This window comes from Protopterus annectens, chromosome 3.part1, assembly GCF_019279795.1.
Source record: "Protopterus annectens isolate FY-2018-M chromosome 3.part1, PAN1.0, whole genome shotgun sequence".
Lineage (NCBI taxonomy): Eukaryota > Metazoa > Chordata > Ceratodontiformes > Protopteridae > Protopterus > Protopterus annectens.
Genome location: NC_056732.1, coordinates 540192467 through 540214902, shown reverse-complemented (window position 1 = coordinate 540214902; position 22436 = coordinate 540192467). Strand labels below are relative to the sequence as shown.

Below are 22436 nucleotides of genomic sequence, written 5' to 3'. Positions count from 1 at the left end.
ACAAAAGGAGCAGAAACTGGAAATTCTGGAATACATTTGAAAGAAACCATAAGAAATCCATACTATTTACTCTGTTTTAAATATTATGTCTGTAAAATACTATCCTTTAGGCTGAGCATATCATAATAAGTTATATACCTACTTATTTAAAAGCAGTTGCATCAGCTATTGGTGTTGCTCATTTATGAGTTTAAACTGTGGCTGCAGTAGAGAAGAGTGCATCATGTAGGAAACAGATTGTGATGTAAGCTAGGAATTATTTATTTATTTAACATTTGTTTACTGGAAAAGTCCAGTTTTGAACAAAGCCAATTTTCAGCAGAGGCCCACGCAGAAATGCACAAAACACATATCTTGGTAATGTCGGAGAAAACCCACATGAGCACAGAAAGAACATGTAGACTTCTTACAGAAGGCACCCCACCTGAGAATCAAACCAGAGAACTTCTTGCTGTGAAGCAATAACTCTACTGCTGCACCACTGCACCATACAACTAAACGGGACCTTTTGTTTGGTTAAACAGCTAATAGTTATACAACTGAATAAACTTTATCTCCATGTAAGAAACTATAGCTAGTAATACTGTCCTTCTTCCAACTAAAAGGTCAGGTTTACTTGCAGCTGAAACAGCTAAAAATGCTTAAACTGGCAAATGTCACAATATGCTGGCCATTCTATAGAATTAATGCTACCTGCTTACCAGGGCTAAAAATTACTGACATAGGTTACATGTAAAACAAAACTCTAGGCAGATATGACATAACAAACATTCACTTACAGGTCAGTATTTTAAATAAGTCTTCAGTTACAGATATGAAAAATAAAACTTATCTGCTAAGATTTAATGTTTACCTTCTCTTTAGGTGGTACTTGAGTGTGACCTTCAGTTCATGGCTAAAGGCATGGTACATAAGCAAAGAATTCAGTGCCTGTCAGCCTGGTATGAAGAATATAAACAACCCGCTTGCTTAATAATGAAGAGGTTGTGCATTTTAGCCAGCAGAATATATGTACTGAATGGGAAGCTTTTCCTCCACATACTTTTAGATCTACACAGACTTCACTTAAAAATATATGTTCAAATATGTAATCAGTAAAGTAGAAGTCAAAGTAGCCTTCTAAATTCATAACGCTTAAAGAAAAATATAGGTTGCCCTGAGGCTTTTCTTGGGAGAATTTTGAAAACAGTATTGCAATTTCAGTATTAAAGCCAGTACTTCATTATTACACACACCGGATTTAAACTTCTTTCACTTTTGTAGGCCAGATGATAAAATGGTGTTTCTACATTTGTGCAAAACCACCTAAATCCTAGGCAAATAGGGAAATTGTAATACTTGCACTTTTGCAGTTATGTCAGAGGATCAAGGCTAGAAGTTGTTGGCATGTTGCTTACTACAGTGAATGGTTTGATTCCCTTAGCCTCCACTTACCTAATGTTTGACTATTAGCAAGTCACTTAACCAAGCAGCATTCCTTGGTTGCTTCCATTAAAGGGCATTTGCATCCAGAGGATTTACTGAGTTAACAAATCTTATTTATTTAATAAAGGAAAAAATCTTTGAGCTTAGTGTACTTATAAACTGCAGATAAAGCTGCAATTTCCATTCCTACTGCATAGCAAAAAAATGAAGTAAAATAAATAAACTTTCTTAGTAGTTCACTATCACAAAAAAATGTAAATAATACCATTTCAATCATAAAAATGTCAAGGAAGATAAACCATACCAGTTAAAAACACTATGAAATATTGCTAGATTATCATTACTTTTCTGTCCCTGCTGGTTGTTGATCATCCCTCTTGGCCAGTCCATCCATTCCTTCTTCAACACCAAGATGAAAGCTGACATGGAGGGGTTGTCATTCAGACAGAAATCAGGGGTGGGTGAGTCAAGGCTTTTTCATATAGACCTATGTCCCCATGCCCATGTCTGGCTAAGCAGAAAAAATGGGTTATGTGCAGTGGGCAGTTGTCACTGGTTATCCGCCACCTCTATAGCGGACGTTGCCCCACTTACTTCTATGAAGCATAGGAAGTGGTGCCCCAAGTCTCCACCAGGGAAATTGCACCTCTCCATGTACTCTTCAAATACCATAAACCCTCCCTTCCCCCAGGTAAAGGTGGAAAAGTCTTACCCCTTCAGTCCTATCCTTCCTTGGCTTCTTCAGTGCCAGGGTGACTAACTGAACTGCTGTCACTTGGTTCACAGTCAGGGCTCCATCACTCTGTAACCATAGAGCCCCAAATTGTTGTTGGATTTAATAAACCAAAAGCACTTTGACTATATTGCTAGTAGTTTAGGTACTGTGGTCAGTATAATAGATACTATACTAATGAAAATTAGATCCAGTTATTCAACACTCAGACTTTCCTCACTGTGAAACATTGGCTATGCTATCATTATATTTGATCTTAGAACTGGAAGATGCAAATCCGCCAATGAATCACCAGCATTTTTTTCAGTCAGAAAGGGATAAAAGCTTTCCCAGTGCTTGATCCAGTAATGATGACTGGAACATGGAAATAGAAAACAAGTAGTTTAGGTAAATAATCCCAGTAAGGCAAATGAAAATGCTGCTGTCATCACCATATCCAATTCCATAGAGTGCACATTAGGTAACAACATGGAGAAATTCACACCTACTTTAAAATCTTTATCCATCATGGCTTGGGGCAACACGTAATTGTCCCAACATATCCTTGTCCTTCCCTTCTCTGGGTTATCTGTACACAAATATAGAAGGGCTAAAAATGAGCATGGGAATTTAAGGCAAGGCTTCTTAAGATCCTGACAGATCAATAGCTTAGTAAGTACCTATGAACACATGACAAGTGTTAAGGCCCCATGAGCTATGTTGAACAGCCATGTTCACGTACATATTGGCTCTAGGATACTTTGAGATGATCACTCTACATTATCCTGAGAGCTTGTGAAATTAAATTGCTTTGTAGTAGCAGAGGAGTGATACTGGGATGATAATGGCCTGTAAAGATTGTTTCTTAATGCACAGGTTTCAGAAATGGAATGACAACCACTGAGACATTTCTGGGGGAAGATGATAGGTGTGGAGGCCAGCCCACACAGCACTTAATACATCTGAAGGTTTCTTCAAAGGAGATGCCATCTAAGGTCTGGTTAGAGGTGCTAAAATTGGGGGGGGGGTCTAATTGTTCTTATCTATTTCTCAGGTAAGAGGTTTTAGCCCCTTTAAAGCTCCTTCCCAGAAGGGTGAACTTCCCAAATCCTATCTCCAGGATGGATAAGTCCACATTCTGTTAAAAGGCAATGTATCAAGTATTTTATACTTGAGCATCGGAGGGTCAGTCTTGTATGACGAATCCCCTATGGGAAGCAACACAGACAAAGGAGAATTCAGCATCCCTCTCACTGTCTTTGCTTACTTAAACTGCAATTCCTTATGTGTCGGGACAAATCCTGCTACACATCAAATATTTTTCTAATATTGAAGATTTCGCCTACAGACCTTGCTGTTTGAAGCGGTTATGTACCTTTCTCATCATAGGATATCGGGCTTTGTTGACCTAAAAGGGAGGCTTAAGGAGAAGAATCTGTTCTCTACCAAGTGCAGCTACCTATCTCCTGTCTGAATTTGAGGGACTTGTCACCAAATACTGACCATTCATAGTTAAGCTCAGACATTTTGATCAAGGATGGGCATTGCTTATATGCTGGAGTGTACACCCAAGGGGAGACTTCCAGGGCACTATATTTCTCGGCCTCATATTGTACAGTAAGGTAATGACTCAACCCTTTACTATTCGAATGAGATTGGGCAAAATGGCATAAAGCTATCTGAGGGATACTTTTACTTCCTGAAGGGTATGATAAATGTCCCCCTACCATAATGCTCCATGAGGAACTCCATGCCATTTTCTGTGTTATTCACTGTCAGTCACTGGCTTCCTGCAAGATAAGTATCATGAGGCTTCTGGTTTGAGATGCTGGTGGTTTTCTGCATTTCTTATCTACTGAACAGGGGAGCTTATCAAAAGTATATTTTAGGACTAAAATCAGTCCTGTGAGTGATACCGTCATGTGCATCACTGACAGAAGTACATGACCTAAACCACAGGAAAAGCGATTCATTTTACCCAGTTAAAAGCTAAATAAATAAACCTTATGGCATTGGCCCTTTTAATGGAAATATAACCCCCGCACTGATAGACAGGATAGTTTAGTATGGAAAGCATAGACTATCAATTTGCCATTCTTTTTCTCCTTTGAGTATGCATGTTGTCATTTGCACTCTTGTCCCAACTGTAGCCTTCTTGAGCAGATACATCTTTACCTGGGAATTATTATGAGTAGCATTTTGTACTCCAATTAGATTCCGCAAGACTCAACTCACAACCCCTTGCCACTGATGTAGACATGCTCAGTATTACTAATCACCTAAATTGCTAGGTAAAACTTAGCCCACTCCTTTAGATGATTTTGCTGAGCCTTGTTTATTATATAGACTAGTCTTTATTTCATAGGTAATGGCACTGACTGGCTAAAAAATTACAAATTTACAATGAGAAATTGGCTGAGCATTTCCAGTGTTGTAGCTGATATAACATGTCTGTCCTTTAGAGAGGAGTGTGTTCCAAAAATTCATTAATTCATTAATTTTATTCATTTATGTTTGTATATTGAGGTGGCACACTGATCTAAGTGGATTATTTGCAGATACAGCCCTGGTTAAAAGGATCAGATAAGAAATGAACAAACATATTTACAGATACAAAGATGTGCTAAAAGACAAACGTATGTACTTATTTATAGATGCAAAAATATGCTACAATATTTAGTTCAAGAAGCAGTTAATGTCAAAACATGGATGGAAAAATGGAATTGGGCTTAGTAGAGCTTCATGGATAAGAAAGTAGTCAGGATTTGAATGAACCGTGTAATGCTTAACTGACAATGACTGCTTAGATTGTAAATGATGCATAATGTTTGAAACTACAGTTGTTTCAATGTGTCTGTAATGCATAATGTTTGCAACTAAAGTGGTGTCAATGTTCCTTTTTCATTTATGTCATCATCATCATCTTTCGGCTGTTCCCATTAGGGGCCACCACAGCGATCATCTGTTTCCATTTCTTCCTGTATGCAATTTGCTATGTCACACCAACCACCTGCATGTCCTCTCTCACCACATCCATAAACCTTATCCTAGGCCTTCCTCTTTTCCTGTTACCTGGTAGCTTCATTCTTAGCATATTTTTCCCAATATACTTAGCATCCCTCCTCAGTTCATGTCCAAACCAATGTAATCTTGCCTCTCTGGCTTTGTCTCCAAACCTTCCAACCTGGGATAACCCTCTAATATACTTATTCCTAATCCTGTCCACCCTCATCACACCCAGTGCAAATTTTAACATCTTTAACTCTGCCACATCCACCTCTAACTCCTGCCTTTTTGTCAATGCCACTGTCTCCAACCCATATAACATAGCTGGCCTCACTACCCTCTTGTAGACCTTCCCTTTCACTCTTACTGGTACTCATCTGTCACAAATCACTCCTGACACTCTTCTCCACCCACTCCATCCTGCCTGTACTCTCTTCTTCACCTCTCTTCCACACTCACCATTACTCTGAACTATTGATCCCAAGTATTTAAACTCATCCACCTTCGCCACCTCTACTCCTTGCATCCTCACCATTCCTCTATCCTCCCTCTCATTCACACACATATATTCTGTCTTAGTCCTGCTGACCTTCATTCCTCTTCTCTCTAGAGCATATCTCCGTCTCTCCAGGGTCTCTTCCACCTGTTCCCTACTCTCACTGCAGATCACAGTGTCATCTGCAAACATCATAGTCCACGGAGACTCAAAGCTTATCCTTGATGTAATCCCACCTCCACCTTAAACGCATCTGTCACTCCCACAGCAGACCTCACCGCTGTCACACTACCCTTGTACATATCCTCTTACATACTTCTCTGACACTCCCGACTTCCTCATACAATATCACAACTCCTCTCTAGGCAACCTGTCATATGCTTTCCTTAAGTCTACAAAAACACAATGCAACTCCTTCTGACCTTCTCTGTATTTCTCCATTAACACTCTCAGAGCAAACATCGCATCTGTTGTGCTTTTTCCTGGCATGAAACCATACTGTTGATCACTAATCATCACATCCTTTCTTAACCTAGCTTCCACTACTCTTTCCCTTAACTTCATGCTGTGACTGATAAATTTAATTCCTCTGTAGTTACTACAGCTCTGCACATCACCCTTATTCTTAAAAATCTGTACCAAAACACTTTTTCTCCATTCTTCAGGCATCCTCTCACTTTCCAAAATTTCATTAAACAATCTGGTTAAAAACTCCACTGCCATTTCACCTAAACACCTCCATGCTTCCACAGGTATGTCATCTGGACCAACAGCCTTTCCATTCTTCATCCTTGTTAATCCATTGTACTTCATGATTCACTATCCCCACATCATCCAACCTTCTCTCCCTCTCATTCTCTTCATTCATCAACCCCTCAAAGTACTCTTTCCATCTGCTCAATACACTCTCCTCGCTTGTAAGTATGTTTTCCTCATTATCCTTTATCACCCTTACCTGCTGCACATCTTTACCAGCTTGGTCCCTCTGTCTAGCCAATTGGTACAAGTCCTTTTCTCCCTCCTTAGTGTCCAGCCTTTCATACAACTCTTCATATGTCTTACCCTTAGCCTTTGCCACCTCTCTCTTTGACATGCACCTCATCTCCTTATACTCCTGTCTCCTTTCTTCATCTCTCTGACAATCCTACTTCTTCTTCACCAACCCCTTTCTCTGTATACTCTCCTGTACTTCCTCATTCCACCACCATGTCTCCTTGTCGTCCTTCCTCTTTCCAGATGTCAAGATTACCTATGCCATGTGTGATAACCTAATAAAGATGTTTCTTGTTAAAAAAAAAAATTATCCATAATGACTGAGATGGCTTTTGGTACAAAGATAGCAGCATATCATTATATAGAGAGGTATGAAGACATTAGAAGAGGCAAGTGAGAATAGTTGCAAGAAAGGATGCCATTAGGAGAAGACAGAGAAAAGGCGAGAGATGCATGCAGAGGGAAGAGGAGTTGAAAGAAGAAGTGTGAGAGAGATGTAATGAGAAGAGGGAAGTAGGATTAATGAGAGGGGCAGTAACTGAGGAGATGACAAGACAGTATAAGCAAGAGTGAAATAGGGATAAAGGGGTGTGACAGACAGCTGCAGGGTTCATGTAACATGACCCGATTGAGTGCAGCTGCACTTTGCTTGGGTAAAGAGGTGTTCCTTGAACTGTTGTGTGAAGACCGAACGCTTTTGGACACTTTAGACTGACAGATGAATGGAGCCCCATAGTTTAGGTGCTAGAATGGATAATGCATGGTCAGTGCAGTAAAGTTTTCTTTTTGGAGTTTTTAGGGTAGGTTGAGATAGAGAGATGTCTCAAGAGAAAGGGCTTTGTGAATTACTGTTACTGTTGGGGAAGGTGGCTCTAAAATATAGTGGGGCCCATTTAGCTTTGGCAAGAGTTAGGTGTTTGTGTTCATTATTGGGAAGTTAGTAATGAACCATCAGATTTTACTGGAGATAGTTTGTAAGGTGTTGGTATTTACCTTTGAGGCTGCAGTTATTATGGGTAGTCCATATTCAAGTTGAGATAAAAGTATTACTTTGCCTATGGCAGCTTTGTCTGGCTTGGACAGAAGTGGCTATAGCTTGTTTGCCCAGAACTGTAATGTGTTGATCTTTTTACGTGTGTTTTGAATGTATAGTTGAGAATGAAGAGACTGGTCTAGCAGTATCAATGTATTTGAAGGAAGTGTTAGCCTCTGTGGTGTTATTGTTTACATCTTTAATATTAAAGATGCTGGGTGCTTTGGCTATTTTGAATAGCCACCTAAATGTCAATCGTTGTTATCATGGGTGGATTCTGAAGTTACTGTATGCCTCCTTTCGGGACATCTCGGCACAACTCCAAAACATGAAGCTAGCTATACCCCAGGATTCATTATGTAGTATCAAATTTCAAGTAGCTGTATCCGGAGATGTTCCCTGATGTCATCCCCAGTAGCAAAGGTTATGTAGCAGGCAGGTGCATTTCATGCACCTCTATTCCTTCTCACTAGGGAATAGAGTTTCATGTCGATTATTAAATATTTCATCAGTCTTCTTCTTTCTGAGACTTCATACGTGAGTGATTTTGTCCCTCTCATCTTCAGCTTCCCCTAGACAAAGGCATTCTGTTAATAAGTGTAAATGCTGATATCAAAACACAATACAAGGAATTTGCTCCCACAGCCCATTTTGTTTGAGGCAGCATTATCCATGCATCATAAATTGAACCCCATTGCTCTTTTTTGACTGGAAGCTCATTCCCTTAAGCAGAAGTTCAATATTGCTAAAAAGAACCAGATTATTACCCCATCTTCTTCCCCGTCATTCTGGAAAAAGCTTTCACCAGAAATAAGAAATGAGCTAAATATTTTTAATTCTAAACTAAGCTGAAGAAAAATATAAATAGTACTTATAAGCATTAAGATAATGGTTAGGTAAGCAACCAGATTCCTAATTGCTATGGGCATCTGTTGTGATTCATAGACTTGCAAATGACTATTGGCGCACGCCCTCTGCTCATATGTGTAGTTTATACTAAAAATTGTCTACATAGTTGCTCAGTTGTTTCACAGCAGAATACCATTTGCTTTGTTGAAACTTCATTTAACATTTTCCGTTTGTAAGCTGTTTCCCTCTTTTTAGAAACTGTATTATTTATATTTTGTATATTTTTAATAACTAATAACCAAAAGGAGAGGTGCAATGACGGCAAGAAAACAAACTCAATAACCAAAATTTCCTGCCTGGTGAAAGGACAGCTGATACACCAAAGCAAACAATACAAGGATAATTCAACTAACTCCAACCACCAAATTCTAAGAAAAAATGTTTATCTTTATTAGTTGAGTGCTTTTGTCTAATACATATGGACTTCTTCTGAACTGATACAAAATCTACCAAAACCCTTCCCCTTTAGGACAAGCCTTCCTATAGGATGGCAGAGTAATTTGGGGATCCAATGACACCTCCTTGCTTGCAGTCATCTGCAAACCTAGTCAGAGCCCAGTGATTTTGGCTTTTACTTCAGATATCTAGATGTGCAGTGTGTACCATTTTACCTTAATCCATTGCTTTTATGACCTTTTCGAAAAAGTACACCAAGATGAGTAAGCATCAGTTGCCCTTGATGAATCCAAACTGAGATAGGTTCAGTGTTTGGAGGTTTCCTGTTTCCTTATTCACTAGCTCCATGATAAGACTTTCCATGGCTTTGCATATGAGACTGGTCAGATTTGTGTCTCTGTAATTGCCTGAGTCTATGTAAGTTCACCTATTGTGCAGGGGAATGACTGTAGCTGTTCTCCATTCACTTGGTATAACACCTATATACAGGATGACCTTCCAACAGTGTTGATTTGGAGGGGGTTAAACTGTGCTTCATGGTACAGCCAGGGATATTGTCAGGATCAAATGATGCAGTATTTTTATCTTTTGATAGCACTCTTAGGACTTGGACTTGTGTGTTAGCCAGCAGTGAGCCAATTTCAGGTATATCTTGAGAGATAGAAGAAGGGGAGAATGGGGTAAAGTTAGAGATTAATTTATTGCCTAGAATATTCTCTATATGTTCAGTCTCAGTGTAGATAACATTGTTCATGACCAGCTCAGCCCACTGCTGCATTCTGCTTTTGAGATTATGACCATAACTAAAAAAGGCCTTCTGATAGTCTTTAGCTTGGGTAGCTATTTTAGCCTCTAGCTTGGCTTTGGTAGATTTTATTAAGTTCCTGAGTATGCTGTACCTAAACACCCAGTAGCAAAGATACCTTGGTCTGTGGCATTTTTTGCTAGTCTCTCTCAGGGTAGAAGGTGAGGTTTATAGGCATCATATTGTATATACCACATTCAATGTCTGATGAAACAGAGAAAACTCATATGAATAGCCCTCTAAACAGTGATCAGTTTAGAGTGAATGCTCATATGAGCAAACACTCAAAAAATAAGCAATTATTACTTTGTGTATTTTACAAGGAGCAGGCCACCCCTGTGCCCCCATACCCCCTATACTATCTCCAAGATCGCACAACAGCAGGGTAAGGGCAAATTCCCCTATCCCTGCTGTACTGTAATCCCATTCAAAAGAATGCAGTAAGAAATTCCATTAGGAAAACATCCACTCACAAGTGTCTGCTGTTTTTACAACAAGAAAAATATATTTCTTAAGTGAGTGTTCTGTCTTCCTAATTGCAATTGTTACATCATATAGTACTTTCAGAGTCAGTCCATTTAAACCTGCATTGCAGATCTTTTATCCGTTCTTTTTTCCCAGTCTCTGCTTCGTCATTTATAACTGTTTTGCTTTGAAAAGAATTACGAGTTTGCAGTGGCTGTCAGCACACACACAAAGTTGGCAGCTGTGAAAGTGCTACACAATTCAACATGACTAATTTACATTTAGAAAAAGGACAGGGGACAATCTACAGATTGAACTGCATTCTTCTGTGAAGTCCGAAATCTCACAAAAGTAATTCCAGCAGTAAAACTATTCCCTGAAATAAGAGATATTATTCCTCCTATAGAATTGTAGTAGTTCCAGCTGTGAATGAATGCAAACTAAAATGTCATGGACAGTTTTTAACATTTAATGATATTGTAGTAAAGTAATTTGTTCCAACCAGACTGATTTAACAAAATTGAATTTATGGTGATTTACAAAATGTAGTATTTTTGTAACCTCTGTCACATGTTATTATTATTATTATTATTATTATTATTATTATTATTACTATTTTGTTTTATGTTTACCTTCATTTGTTGTGCAACGTGGAATGCTTTGTACCAGGGAACAGCACTACTGTCAAACACAGAACATTGTTCTGTAGTTTGCTACACTGCCTTTTCAACATCTCTTCTGCATTATAACAGATGGAAAGGCATATGCTTGTGATACCAAACTTGCAGCTTAATTTATATCACATAGCTAGTTGAAGACGCAAGAAAGAAGAGAGGCAATGAAACAATAAAATTTAGGGAACCGTACCACACTTTAATATGACAGCAGACCATGTTATCAAAAATGAATGATCCTAAAAGTGTGCCTGTCCATTGGCTTTCATTTTATGACTCTTCTCAGGGAAATTACCTCCTATGTTTTGGTTAATATATTTCTGTGCAGTTCTTTCTAGGAATAATGGGACTATTATAAGTAGGTCATCATACTCATCTTTGTATTTATTCGACATCGACTATTTGCCATAAACCATTCCTACTGTCTGCCTTTTAAGTTCATCTCCATTCTCATTTATGGCAAGCAAGTTTGTCACTGAAAATGTAAATAGAAGAAAATAGATTACTAACATTATTTTGCAAAAATCTGGTAAAAGTTTACATAGTGGAGTACAGGTATTCTAAAGTATATCTTTGTATTATCTATGTAGATTTGCAAATTAGGTAACTAAAGGATGTAACAGGGAAAGAAATGTTCTCTAATTAAAGCATGATGGCTGTAATGATTTTTGTAATAAAACAGCAAAATCAAAAGAGCAGTAGTGCTGTAAAAAAATGGAACCGTGTTTATTAAAATAATAAGGGGTTGGGAGGGTGGCTTAATAGCTAAGGTATTTGCCTTACAAACCCAAGGTGCAGGGTTTGAATCTCACAAGACATAATTGGCTAGGCTTAAAATGGCTTGCAAGGGCAGTTAGCTTAGTACTAAACTATAAACTATAAACTATAATAATTACAAACCTTCTGCAGTTTAAATAACAGCGAGTAAAACCTAGCAAACTATTGCATCAAACAATATAGCAATTAAAGAAGTACATTTGAAATATAGAACAAAATTAAGCCTATTATTAATCTATTCTATAAAAGTATGTGCAGATAACTCTACTTAAAATGATGCCTCATTTTAAGAAGTAGATTCCTGAATGTTTAACAGAGATTAAGAGTAATTGTAATATGCAATGCAGTTGCTGTGCATATTAAACAGTCTAGCTGTTCACACCACTTTCAGTGCTCGCAAAAGCTTATTAATGATATAAAGGGAAAAAATAGATCTGTTTATTGGAAAAATAATGTTTATCTTTTTCATTAATTAAAAATAATCATTTCTTAATTGTTGAATTGCTAGATGTCCATATATTACTATTATTCATTGCTATTCAGAAGGAAAAAAGGTTTTGGTGACGTAAATCATTTGTCTTTGTTTAATTACAAAACAAAGAAAAGCAGACCAAGGGATAAATAATCCATTGCTAAAAATATATAAATAACTGAAATAATGTAACAGGTAAGCAACGGGTGAACCAGGCAGAAGCCAAGCAGAGAAATGCAGCTGCTATAGCAATGAGACACAGTCACCAATTCTTCCAGTAAACATAATACTCTATAAGGAAAATGCAGGCATCAAGGTAGGAAAAACACAGTCACAAAGTCCTCCAGTAGTAAAAAGCAATCCAGGATACTTATTGTAACAAAAGGTAAGCACTTTCGCAGTTAAGCTTCATCAGACCAAATACAAAAAGCTAAAATGCACACCATTTAAACACATAGTGCTGAAGCACCACCCAATCGTAAAGATACATCAATTAAAAGGCACATCAATTAAAGTTAAACTGTTAAAGCTGAAAGACCACATTACCTGCAAATACTGGACAAAAAAGGATGCAAAATATATATATATGGAAATAAAAACATATGTGTATAATAAGTATAAATGTATACATGTGTAAACACACATATAAAAATATACATATATGTACATGTATATAAAAATATATACTACTAATGTTCTCATAAGCAACAATAAAAAAACAATAAAAAGAAATAAATAAATGAATGACTAACTACTACTATTTCCTATTTACTTCTGGAGTCTTCTTTTTTTTAATAAGGGCTTAATAGAAGCCCTCTCGTTCAGACCTCTCCCTCTGCACGAAGAGTGATAATCTAACAAGTCTCCCTATGTTCTGTGTGTGTAATAATGTCACCTTTCCTAACACTGAAAGAAAAAGTCTCAATGAACCTAAAGTTAAATGTATGAGATTCTCCCAGTCCCAATACGTGTTTAGATAGTGCATTGTGTGTAGAGCCCCTTCTAATGTGGTAAATGTGCTCCCTCATCCTATCACGCAGCACCCTGTTCATCTTACCAACATAGAAGGAGCTGCAAGCTTCGCACTCTGCTAAATAAACCACATGGGGAGTCATGCAATTGGCATGAGCATGAAAAGTGTATTTTCTACAAAGATCTGGATGATGAAAAGTGTCAGAGGTGTTAATGAAGGAACAAAAATTACAGTCACCACATGGCGTGGTAAGACCAGGAGTAAAAACCGTGGTACTTAAACCACTGTTATGGCAAAGTAGCCTCTTCAAATTTTTCCTGTTCTTAAATCGAAACCTAGTTTTATCACCTACAATCTTATCTATATCATCATCTACCTGTAAAATAGGTCAGTGCAGTGCAAATAAGGTAGTGATATCTCTATGGTCACTAGTGTAAAAAAGAGGAATCCTAGTTTCACCAAACCCCACACTAGGTTCATTACCACTAATTGCACTTGCCTCACATACTGGTCCGAAGTACGGACTTGCTGTGGTAAACCTTAACTGATCTATATTAGACCAGTGTCTATTAATCACGCCAAGGCTATACCCCCTGGCTAATAACTTGTTTTCTAAATTGCCCAGCTCTTCCACAAAACTGTCCATAGTGGGATTTAATCTGGAGGCCCTCATTCCTTGTCCTTTAATCAGGTTCCGAAAAATATAACTGGGGTGCATACCAGACCTAAACAAAAAAGCATTCCTATGGCAGGTCTTACGATGGACACCAGTACTAATAGTATGATCATGTAATTTATCAAAATAGAGACCTAAAACCTCAATACGAGTAAATGACCAGTTAAATGTAAACTTCAAAAAGCTGGTCAGGCCATTCATGGTCTCATGAGAATCCACTAAATCATCTAACGAGCCTCTCCATAACAAAAACAAATCACCGACGAAACACCGATAGAATAGGACATGCTCCTTAAAGCCCTCAGTAGCAAACAGGATGGTATTCTCCCAATGCGCAAAACACATATTGGCGTAGCTATTGGCACATGATGTCCCCATAGCTACGCCATGCTTCTGTAAATACATTTCACCATCAAAGGTGAAGACATTATTTTCAATGACAATCTCTAAAAAATAGCAAATAAGATGGACCTGTGCTGAAGTATAATCACCATGAAGCAGAAGGTATTCATGTATATACTGGATCCCTAACTCATTAGGAATCATGGTGAACAGGGACTGTACATCAAAGGTTACAAAGATAACGTCTTCAACATCAATGCTACCTCTAGTACATTCATACAGGTCTAACAAAAACTGTTTTGAGTCCCTTAAAACCACCTGATTCAAATTAATGACTGGTCCCAAAAACTTCTCAACATAAAGTGAAAGTGGCTCTGTGACCCACCCTCCACCTGCCACAATAGGTCTCATGGGTGGGTTAGTCAGGTGTTTATGTATCTTAGGCAGACCTTGTATAAGTGGAATCAAAGGGTTGACTACAATTTAGAAAAGAAAACATTTCTTCAGTAATAAGATGGGCAGAAAAAACATCAAATATACAATTACTTACAGATGAAATAACCCTGTGTACGTCCTCAATAGTTATCTTATAAAAGCTACAGTCACCTAACATGGAAGTCATAGACTGACAGTAATGGGACCTATCCATCACAACAATAAACCCACCTTTATCTGCTGGACGAATCACAATAAAGTTATTATGTTGTACCTCTTTCAAGGCTTTCCTTTCAACATATGAAAGATTAGGTTTAGAGTATGTCCTCTGATTGTTCTGACTGTCATAAAAATTAAAAATATCTTCTTCAATCAGTTTGAAATATGTTTCCACTAAAGGATGGTTACTGGGAACATAGCTACTCAATTTATTGAGGGTGGGATGATAACCAGCATCATTATTAGATGTATGTCCTACACCTGTACCACCATATAGTAAATGCAACATAATATTCCTGCAGAACACTTTTAAATCTAATATTGTATCTGGCATCCTACTGTTACTCGTAGGTATAAAATTTAGGCCCTTACAAAGAACACGTCTCTCCTCAGATGAAAGTTCATATGTAGAAATATTCCAAATTAATGATTCAAGGCCTTCCCCCACATCTTTTTTAATGTTTGATTCTGATTCTGTTCTTCAGATAACTTGCGCTTCTGGCGCCCCCCTGCTGACTGATCGTCCACGTCCTCCTCCTTCTCTGTCTGAGTGGACAGGTAGGGGAAAAGGGAGATCACCTATGGTGCCATTTCTCATAATATTAAAGGCTTCACTATCGACAGATTGAACATTTCTATCCTTGGGTCTAACCACCCTTTCTATCCTGTGACTAAAATCACTACTATTTTTATTATTATTAACTATGACCTTGGGGTATAAACTACCCACAGAGCTGGCTTCAGGACAGGTATCATCACAGCAATTAACACCTGAAAGCCGGTCCATTTTGTTTAACAATGTATCTGCCCCAGGATCTCTGCAAGGAGATTCCTGGTTAGCACTAGTGCGTATAATAACCCCATTCATACCATCAGAACACGATACATCAGAACCATTAACAGGCTCAGACCCATGGTTGCCGTTACCAGCATTAATAACAGGTTCAACATTGTGTCTATTTAAAGGAACATTGTCAAAAGATTCTATAACATGATTAACGTGTGAACTAGAGACACCATTCCTGTCCACATTATGTCCAGGTCATGGCCACATTAACACGTGGCCTGTCCTAAAATCGTTAATATCTCTCAAAACTTTTGTCTTTTTCTGATACATGAGCTTACGCTCAACCACTGCAACTCCATCCAATAAGCTCTCGAACAAGGGATTCAAAGTGTCCAAATGATAGTTCTTAACGAGGGCTTCCTGCCTCTCTTTCAAAGAATTTCTCAGTCTTTCCTCTTGAGGAGAAAAAAAGTCAATAAGTAAATGAATGTATTTGGCGCTTACCTCCAAATTTAATTGTTGCCAATGCGCCAGCAGCTCAGGATACTGAGAGCTTATTAGATGGAGTTGTAGTGTTTGAGTGTAAGCTCATGTATCAGAAAAAGACAAAAATTTTGAGGAATATTAACAATTTTAGGACAGGCCATGTGTTTATGTGGCCATGACCTGGACATAATGTGGACAGGAATGGTGTCTCTAGTTCACACGTTAATCGTGTTATAGAATCTTTTGACAATGTTCCTTTAAATAGACACAATGTTGAACCTGTTATTAATGCTGGTAACGGCAACCATGGGTCTGAGCCTGTTAATGGTTCTGATGTATCGTGTTCCGATGGTATGAATGGGGTTATTATATGCACTAGTGCTAACCAGGAATCTCCTTGCAGAGACCCTGGGGCAGATACATTGTTAAACAAAACGGACCGGCTTTCAGGTGTTAATTGCTGTGATGATACCTGTCCTGAGGCCGGCTCTGTGGGTAGTTTATACCCCAAAGTCATAGTTAATAATAATAAAAATAGTAGTTATTTTAGTCACAGGTTAGAAAGGGTGGTTAGACCAAAGGGTAGAAATGTTCAATTTGTCGATACTGAAGTCTTTAGTATTATGAGAAATGGCACCATAGGTGATCTCCCTTTTCCCCTACCTGTCCGCTCAGACAGAGGAGGAGGAGGACGGGGACGATCAGTCAGCAGGGGGCGCCAGAAGCGCAAGTTATCTGGAGAACAGAATCAGAATTAAACATTAAAAAAGATGTGGGGGAAGGCCTTGAATCATTAATTTTGAATATTTCTACATATGAACTTTCGTCTGAGGAGAGACATGTTCTTTGTAAGGGCCTAAATTTTATACCTACAAGTAACAGTAGGATGCCAGATACAATGTTAGATTTAAAAGTGTTCTGCAGGAATATTATGTTGTGTTTACTATATGGTGGTACAGGTGTAGGACATACATCTAATAATGATGCTGGTTATCATCCCACCCTCAAGAAATTGAGTAGCTATGTTCCCAGTAACCATCCTTTAGTGAAAGCATATTTGAAACTGACCGAAGAAGATATTTTTAATTTTTATGACAGTCAGAACAATCAGAGGACATACTCTAAACCTAATCTTTCATATGTTGAAAGGAAAGCCTTGAAAGAGTTACAACATAATAACATTATTGTGATTCGTCCAGCAGATAAAGGTGGGCTTATTGATGTGATGGATAGGTCCCATTACTGTCAATCTATGACTTTCATGTTAGGTGGGTGTAGCTTTTATGATAAGATAACTATTGAGGACTTACACAGGGTTATTTCATCTGTAAGTAATTGTATATTTGATGTTTTTTCTGCACATCTTATTACTGAAGAAATGTTTTCTTTTCTAAAGGTAGTCAAAACTTTGATTCCACTTATACAAGGTCTGCCTAAGATACATAAACACCTGACTAACCCACCCATGAGACCTATTGTGGCAGGTGGAGGGTGGGTCACAGAGCCACTTTCACTTTATGTTGAGAAGTTTTTGGGACCAGTCATTAATTTGAATCAGGTGGTTTTAAGGGACTCAAAACAGTTTTTGTTAGACCTGTATGAATGTACTAGAGGTATCATTGATGTTGAAGACGTTATCTTTGTAACCTTTGATGTACAGTCCCTGTTCACCATGATTCCTAATGAGTTAGGGATCCAGTATATACATGAATACCTTCTGCTTCATGGTGATTATACTTCAGCACAGGTCCATCTTATTTGCTATTTTTTAGAGATTGTCATTGAAAATAATGTCTTCACCTTTGATGGTGAAATGTATTTACAGAAGCATGGCGTAGCTATGGGGACATCATGTGCCAATAGCTACGCCAATATGTGTTTTGCGCATTGGGAGAATACCATCCTGTTTGCTACTGAGGGCTTTAAGGAGCATGTCCTATTCTATCGGTGTTTCGTCGGTGATTTGTTTTTGTTATGGAGAGGCTCGTTAGATGATTTAGTGGATTCTCATGAGACCATGAATGGCCTGACCAGCTTTTTGAAGTTTACATTTAACTGGTCATTTACTCGTATTGAGGTTTTTAGGTCTCTATATTGATAAATTACATGATCATACTATTAGTACTGGTGTCCATCGTAACACCTGCCATAGGAATGCTTTTTTGTTTAGGTCTGGTATGCACCCCAGTTATATTTTTCGGAACCTGATTAAAGGACAAGGAATGAGGGCCTCCAGATTAAATCCCACTATGGACAGTTTTGTGGAAGAGCTGGGCAATTTAGAAAACAAGTTATTAGCCAGGGGGTATAGCCTTGGCGAGATTAATAGACACTGGTCTAATATAGATCAGTTAAGGTTTACCACAGCAAGTCCGTACTTCGGACCAGTATGTGAGGCAAGTGCAATTAGTGGTAATGAACCTAGTGTGGGGTTTGGTGAAACTAGGATTCCTCTTTTTTACACTAGTGACCATAGAGATATCACTAGCTTATTTGCCTATTTTACAGGTAGACGATGATATAGATAAGATTGTAGGTGATAAACCTAGGTTTCGATTTAAGAACAGGAAAAATTTGAAGAGGCTACTTTGCCATAACAGTGGTTTAAGTACCACAGTTTTTACTCCTGGTCTTACCACACCATGTCGTAACTGTAATTTTTGTTCCTTCATTAACACCTCTGACACTTTTCATCATCCAGATCTCTGTAGAGAATAAACTTTTCATGCTCATGCCAATTGCATGACTCCCCATGTGGTTTATTTAGCAGAGTGCGATGCTTGCAGCTCCTTCTATGTTGGTAAGATGAACAGGGTGCTGCGTGATAGGATGAGGGAGCACATTTACCACATTAGAAGGGGCTCTACACACAATGCACTATCTAAACACGTATTGGGACTGGGAGAATCTCATACATTTAACTTTAGGGTCATTGAGACTTTTTCTCCCAGTTTTAGGGAAGGTGACATTATTACACACACAGAACATAGGGAGACTTGTTGGATTATCACCCTTCGTGCAGATAGAGGGAGAGGTCTGAACGAGAGGGCTTCTATTAAGCCCTTATTAAAGAAAAGAAGGCTTCAGACGTAAATAGGAAATAGTAGTGGTTATTCATTCATTTATTTCTTTTTATTTTTTTTTTATTGTTGCTTATGAGAACATTAGTAGTATATATTTTTATATACATGTATATATATGTATATTTTTATATGTGTGTTTACACATGTATATATTTGTACTTATTATACACATATGTTTTTATTTCCATATATATATATTTTTTGCATCCTTTTTTGTCCAGTATTTGCAGGTAATGTGATCTTTCAGCTTTAACAGTTTAACTTTAATTGATGTGCCTTTTAATTGATGTATCTTTACGATTGGGTGGTACTTCAGCACTATGTGTTTAAATGGTGTGCATTTTAGCTTTTTGTATTTGGTCTGATGAAGCTTAACTGCGAAAGTGCTTACCTTTTGTTACAATAAATATCCTGGATTGCTTTTTACTACTGGAGGACTTTGTGACTGTTTTTCCTGCCTTGATGCCTGCATTTTCCTTATAGAGTATTTTGTTTACTGGAAGAATTGGTGACTGTGTCTCATTGCTATAGCAGCTGCATTTCTCTGCTTGGCTTCTGCCTGGTTCATCTGTTGCTTACCTGTTACATTATTTCAGTCTTTTTTAATTAGTAAACTTGGATTAATTTTTATAGTACTATCACCTTTTTTTTGTTTTTGTTTACATTTATTTAATGTGGAACCTCTTATGTGGCAGATGCCAAAATGTTGATCTTTTGACTAATTTACATTACTTAGATGACTGAAAGAATAATGTTTAGGGAGCTAGAAGACAAACTAGTAATGCATTGAGCTATATGGAGTATTGACATTAATAATAACATATGAACAACTATTCATGAAATTTCAGTCCTTCATGAAGCCATATGAATATGCAGTTTGCGTCAGTTTGTGACATTCATCAGCATGTAGATATTCAACAGGCATCAGAGTACCCTGTTGTGACTGTTATGCTTTATAGGAAGTAACATGACATATTAGTAAAGGGCAAAAGTAACCATTTGAATGTTGATATCCTTCAGTGTTGAGCAGCATTATTTATTTATTTGTTTGTTTGTTTGTTTGTTTGTTTATTTATTTAGTCCTCACGTTTATACCTCAGTGTTATGTATTATTATGCCAAAATCCAAGCCTTTAAGCAGACATCTGTGAAGCTCTCCAAGCATTATGGATCCCGTTGCAAAAGATATAGGAAAACTATGGCCAAATGAGTACCAGGTGTGCAGTGCCTTTGTTTCAGCAAAAATAGTAAATGTTGCATGAGACTGACTGTGATAAGGTCATGAACTTTAATAACACACCAGATTGTATAATAGCATGTTCTCTTAATACCAAATGCGTAAATTAGTCTGTTTTAATAAATGTCTTAATTTGTGTAGAGGTTCCTTTAACTGACATACATGAAGGTAGTCAAACCATTATATAAAGCAGTTTTCTAAAAATAACTATTTTGTGGCAAAATAATGACATTTTATTATGCAATGATGGGCTGGTGAAACATCACAACTGAATTTTACTGTTAGAGGTCTTTACATCTGTTTGCAACTTTAGTTTCTACAGAGAATTATAATGTGGGGGGAATGAGCAGAATTTATGAGCAGATTAAACATGTGTTCCATTACTGAGCAGATAAGCACACATTCATTTAAAAATAATTTGCATTTACCTCACTCTGCTCAGAGAGTTGTAACAAGCTCAGATTTAGCAATGATCATTTCTGACAGTAGTGACTGAATACTGGAAAATGAGAATATGTAAAATAGAAAACCACGAAAAAGACCAGTATGAAGGGATGTACAAGCTGTCCACAGTGTTTAAAAAGAGGACAGCAGTTAAGCAGCAAATACCTGACTTTTGTGGATGGAAAAATGGGCAAATGTTAAATAGTATGCTGAATGCTTAGCATTATTATTGTTATCAAGCGAAAGCACTTGTGCCTGTATACAAACTTGTTTGACAGGTGCTGTTAAGTTATCTTAATAGAATAATATTATGCAGAATCTAAATATCTGGTTCTGTAAAACATCCAAACTTAAATTTGCCTTTATTTTGTATATTCTAAAGGTACCTTGGATTTTCCATCCATCAGTAAAAAATGATATCCTCAAAAGCATAATGTAATTGGCTGTCCAAATAATTGTGATTTGATTCTGCAGGTATGTAACAGAATTTGTAAACCTAGGCAATGTTTCAGCTCTTCGAACTTTCAGGGTACTGAGGGCATTGAAAACGATTTCAGTAATACCAGGTAAGGTGTTTCTAGGGGGGGTATGTAGTATTTCATCAATGTCAGTGACTATGCCCACCCCATTCCCCTTTGGTCCTTCATTGTGCTGATTGTTGGATTGTGTTTGTCATTGTCTGTGTGTGACTTTCCCCCTGTTACAGATATGCAACTGAATTTTTCGACCTAGGCAATGTGTCTGCCTTAAGAACGTTCAGAGTTCTTCGAGCATTGAAAACTATCTCAGTCATTCCAGGTGAGAATCACGTTAAACACTAAGGCTGTTGCTAGCAAAATATGCCTACATGACATTTCCAAAGAATTAGGAGTAACAGAACTAATGTACTAGATTGTGAACGGGAATGAATAAATGTAGGGAATGAAACCTGTCATGAGAATACCACTGTTTCTTCACATTTCAGATATTTGCCACTACAGATTTTATCTGTGAAGTCTTTAAACACCTAGAATTAAGAATAAATTGTCACTAATGGTGGACTTCAGCAATGTAAACTAAGACTATGAAAAAATATGCTGGCATTGAACCAGACCATTCATTATATAAAGACTGTCAAGCCTCCAGCTCTGCTGTAAATACCACAGAGTGTAAAATGAGACAAATGTTATAATGATGCTGTTTTAAAACTCACTGAACATGTACATATGGCTGCAGTCAGACTCTAACATTATTAACAATAACACAAAGAATGTTAGTGACAAAATTAAATAGCATCACTCTGATATTGTCATTAGACAATTATCTTCCTTGTTTGAAAGGAAAAAGGAAAAAGATTATGTAACTAAAAGTCACTTTTATTTTCTGTTATATGCAAATCAGGATAGCCTGCTTCACTTTTGGAGCGCATTACTCTTGTCGATATATTGGTTTCCTTTTGCATGTGTCTTAGTTTTTCCACTTAAAGCTTATGATAATAGTTCCCTGGTACAGTAATAAGAAAGTATTTCACTTTAAGATACATAACATGACACATTCTTTTAATTAGACACTAAACCATCATCACACCCCTGGGAATAGCCAGAATGAACATA

General features: G+C 37.6%; 1 protein-coding gene across 4 annotated transcripts in view; it reads left to right on the top strand.

Annotated features, from left to right (window-relative positions):
* Window positions 1-22436, top strand: part of LOC122798203 (sodium channel protein type 4 subunit alpha-like) — a 2607519-nt gene that overhangs the window by 344580 nt on the left and 2240503 nt on the right. For 2 of the 4 annotated variants that reach the window (XM_044066954.1, XM_044066957.1), the window contains exon 6: window positions 21551-21642. In XM_044066954.1, coding sequence (XP_043922889.1) covers window positions 21551-21642 — 92 coding nt within the window. Of the gene's footprint in view, window positions 1-21318; window positions 21411-21550; window positions 21643-22436 lie in introns of all 4 variants that reach the window. The other 2 variants (XM_044066953.1, XM_044066955.1) reach the window with 1 other exon arrangement.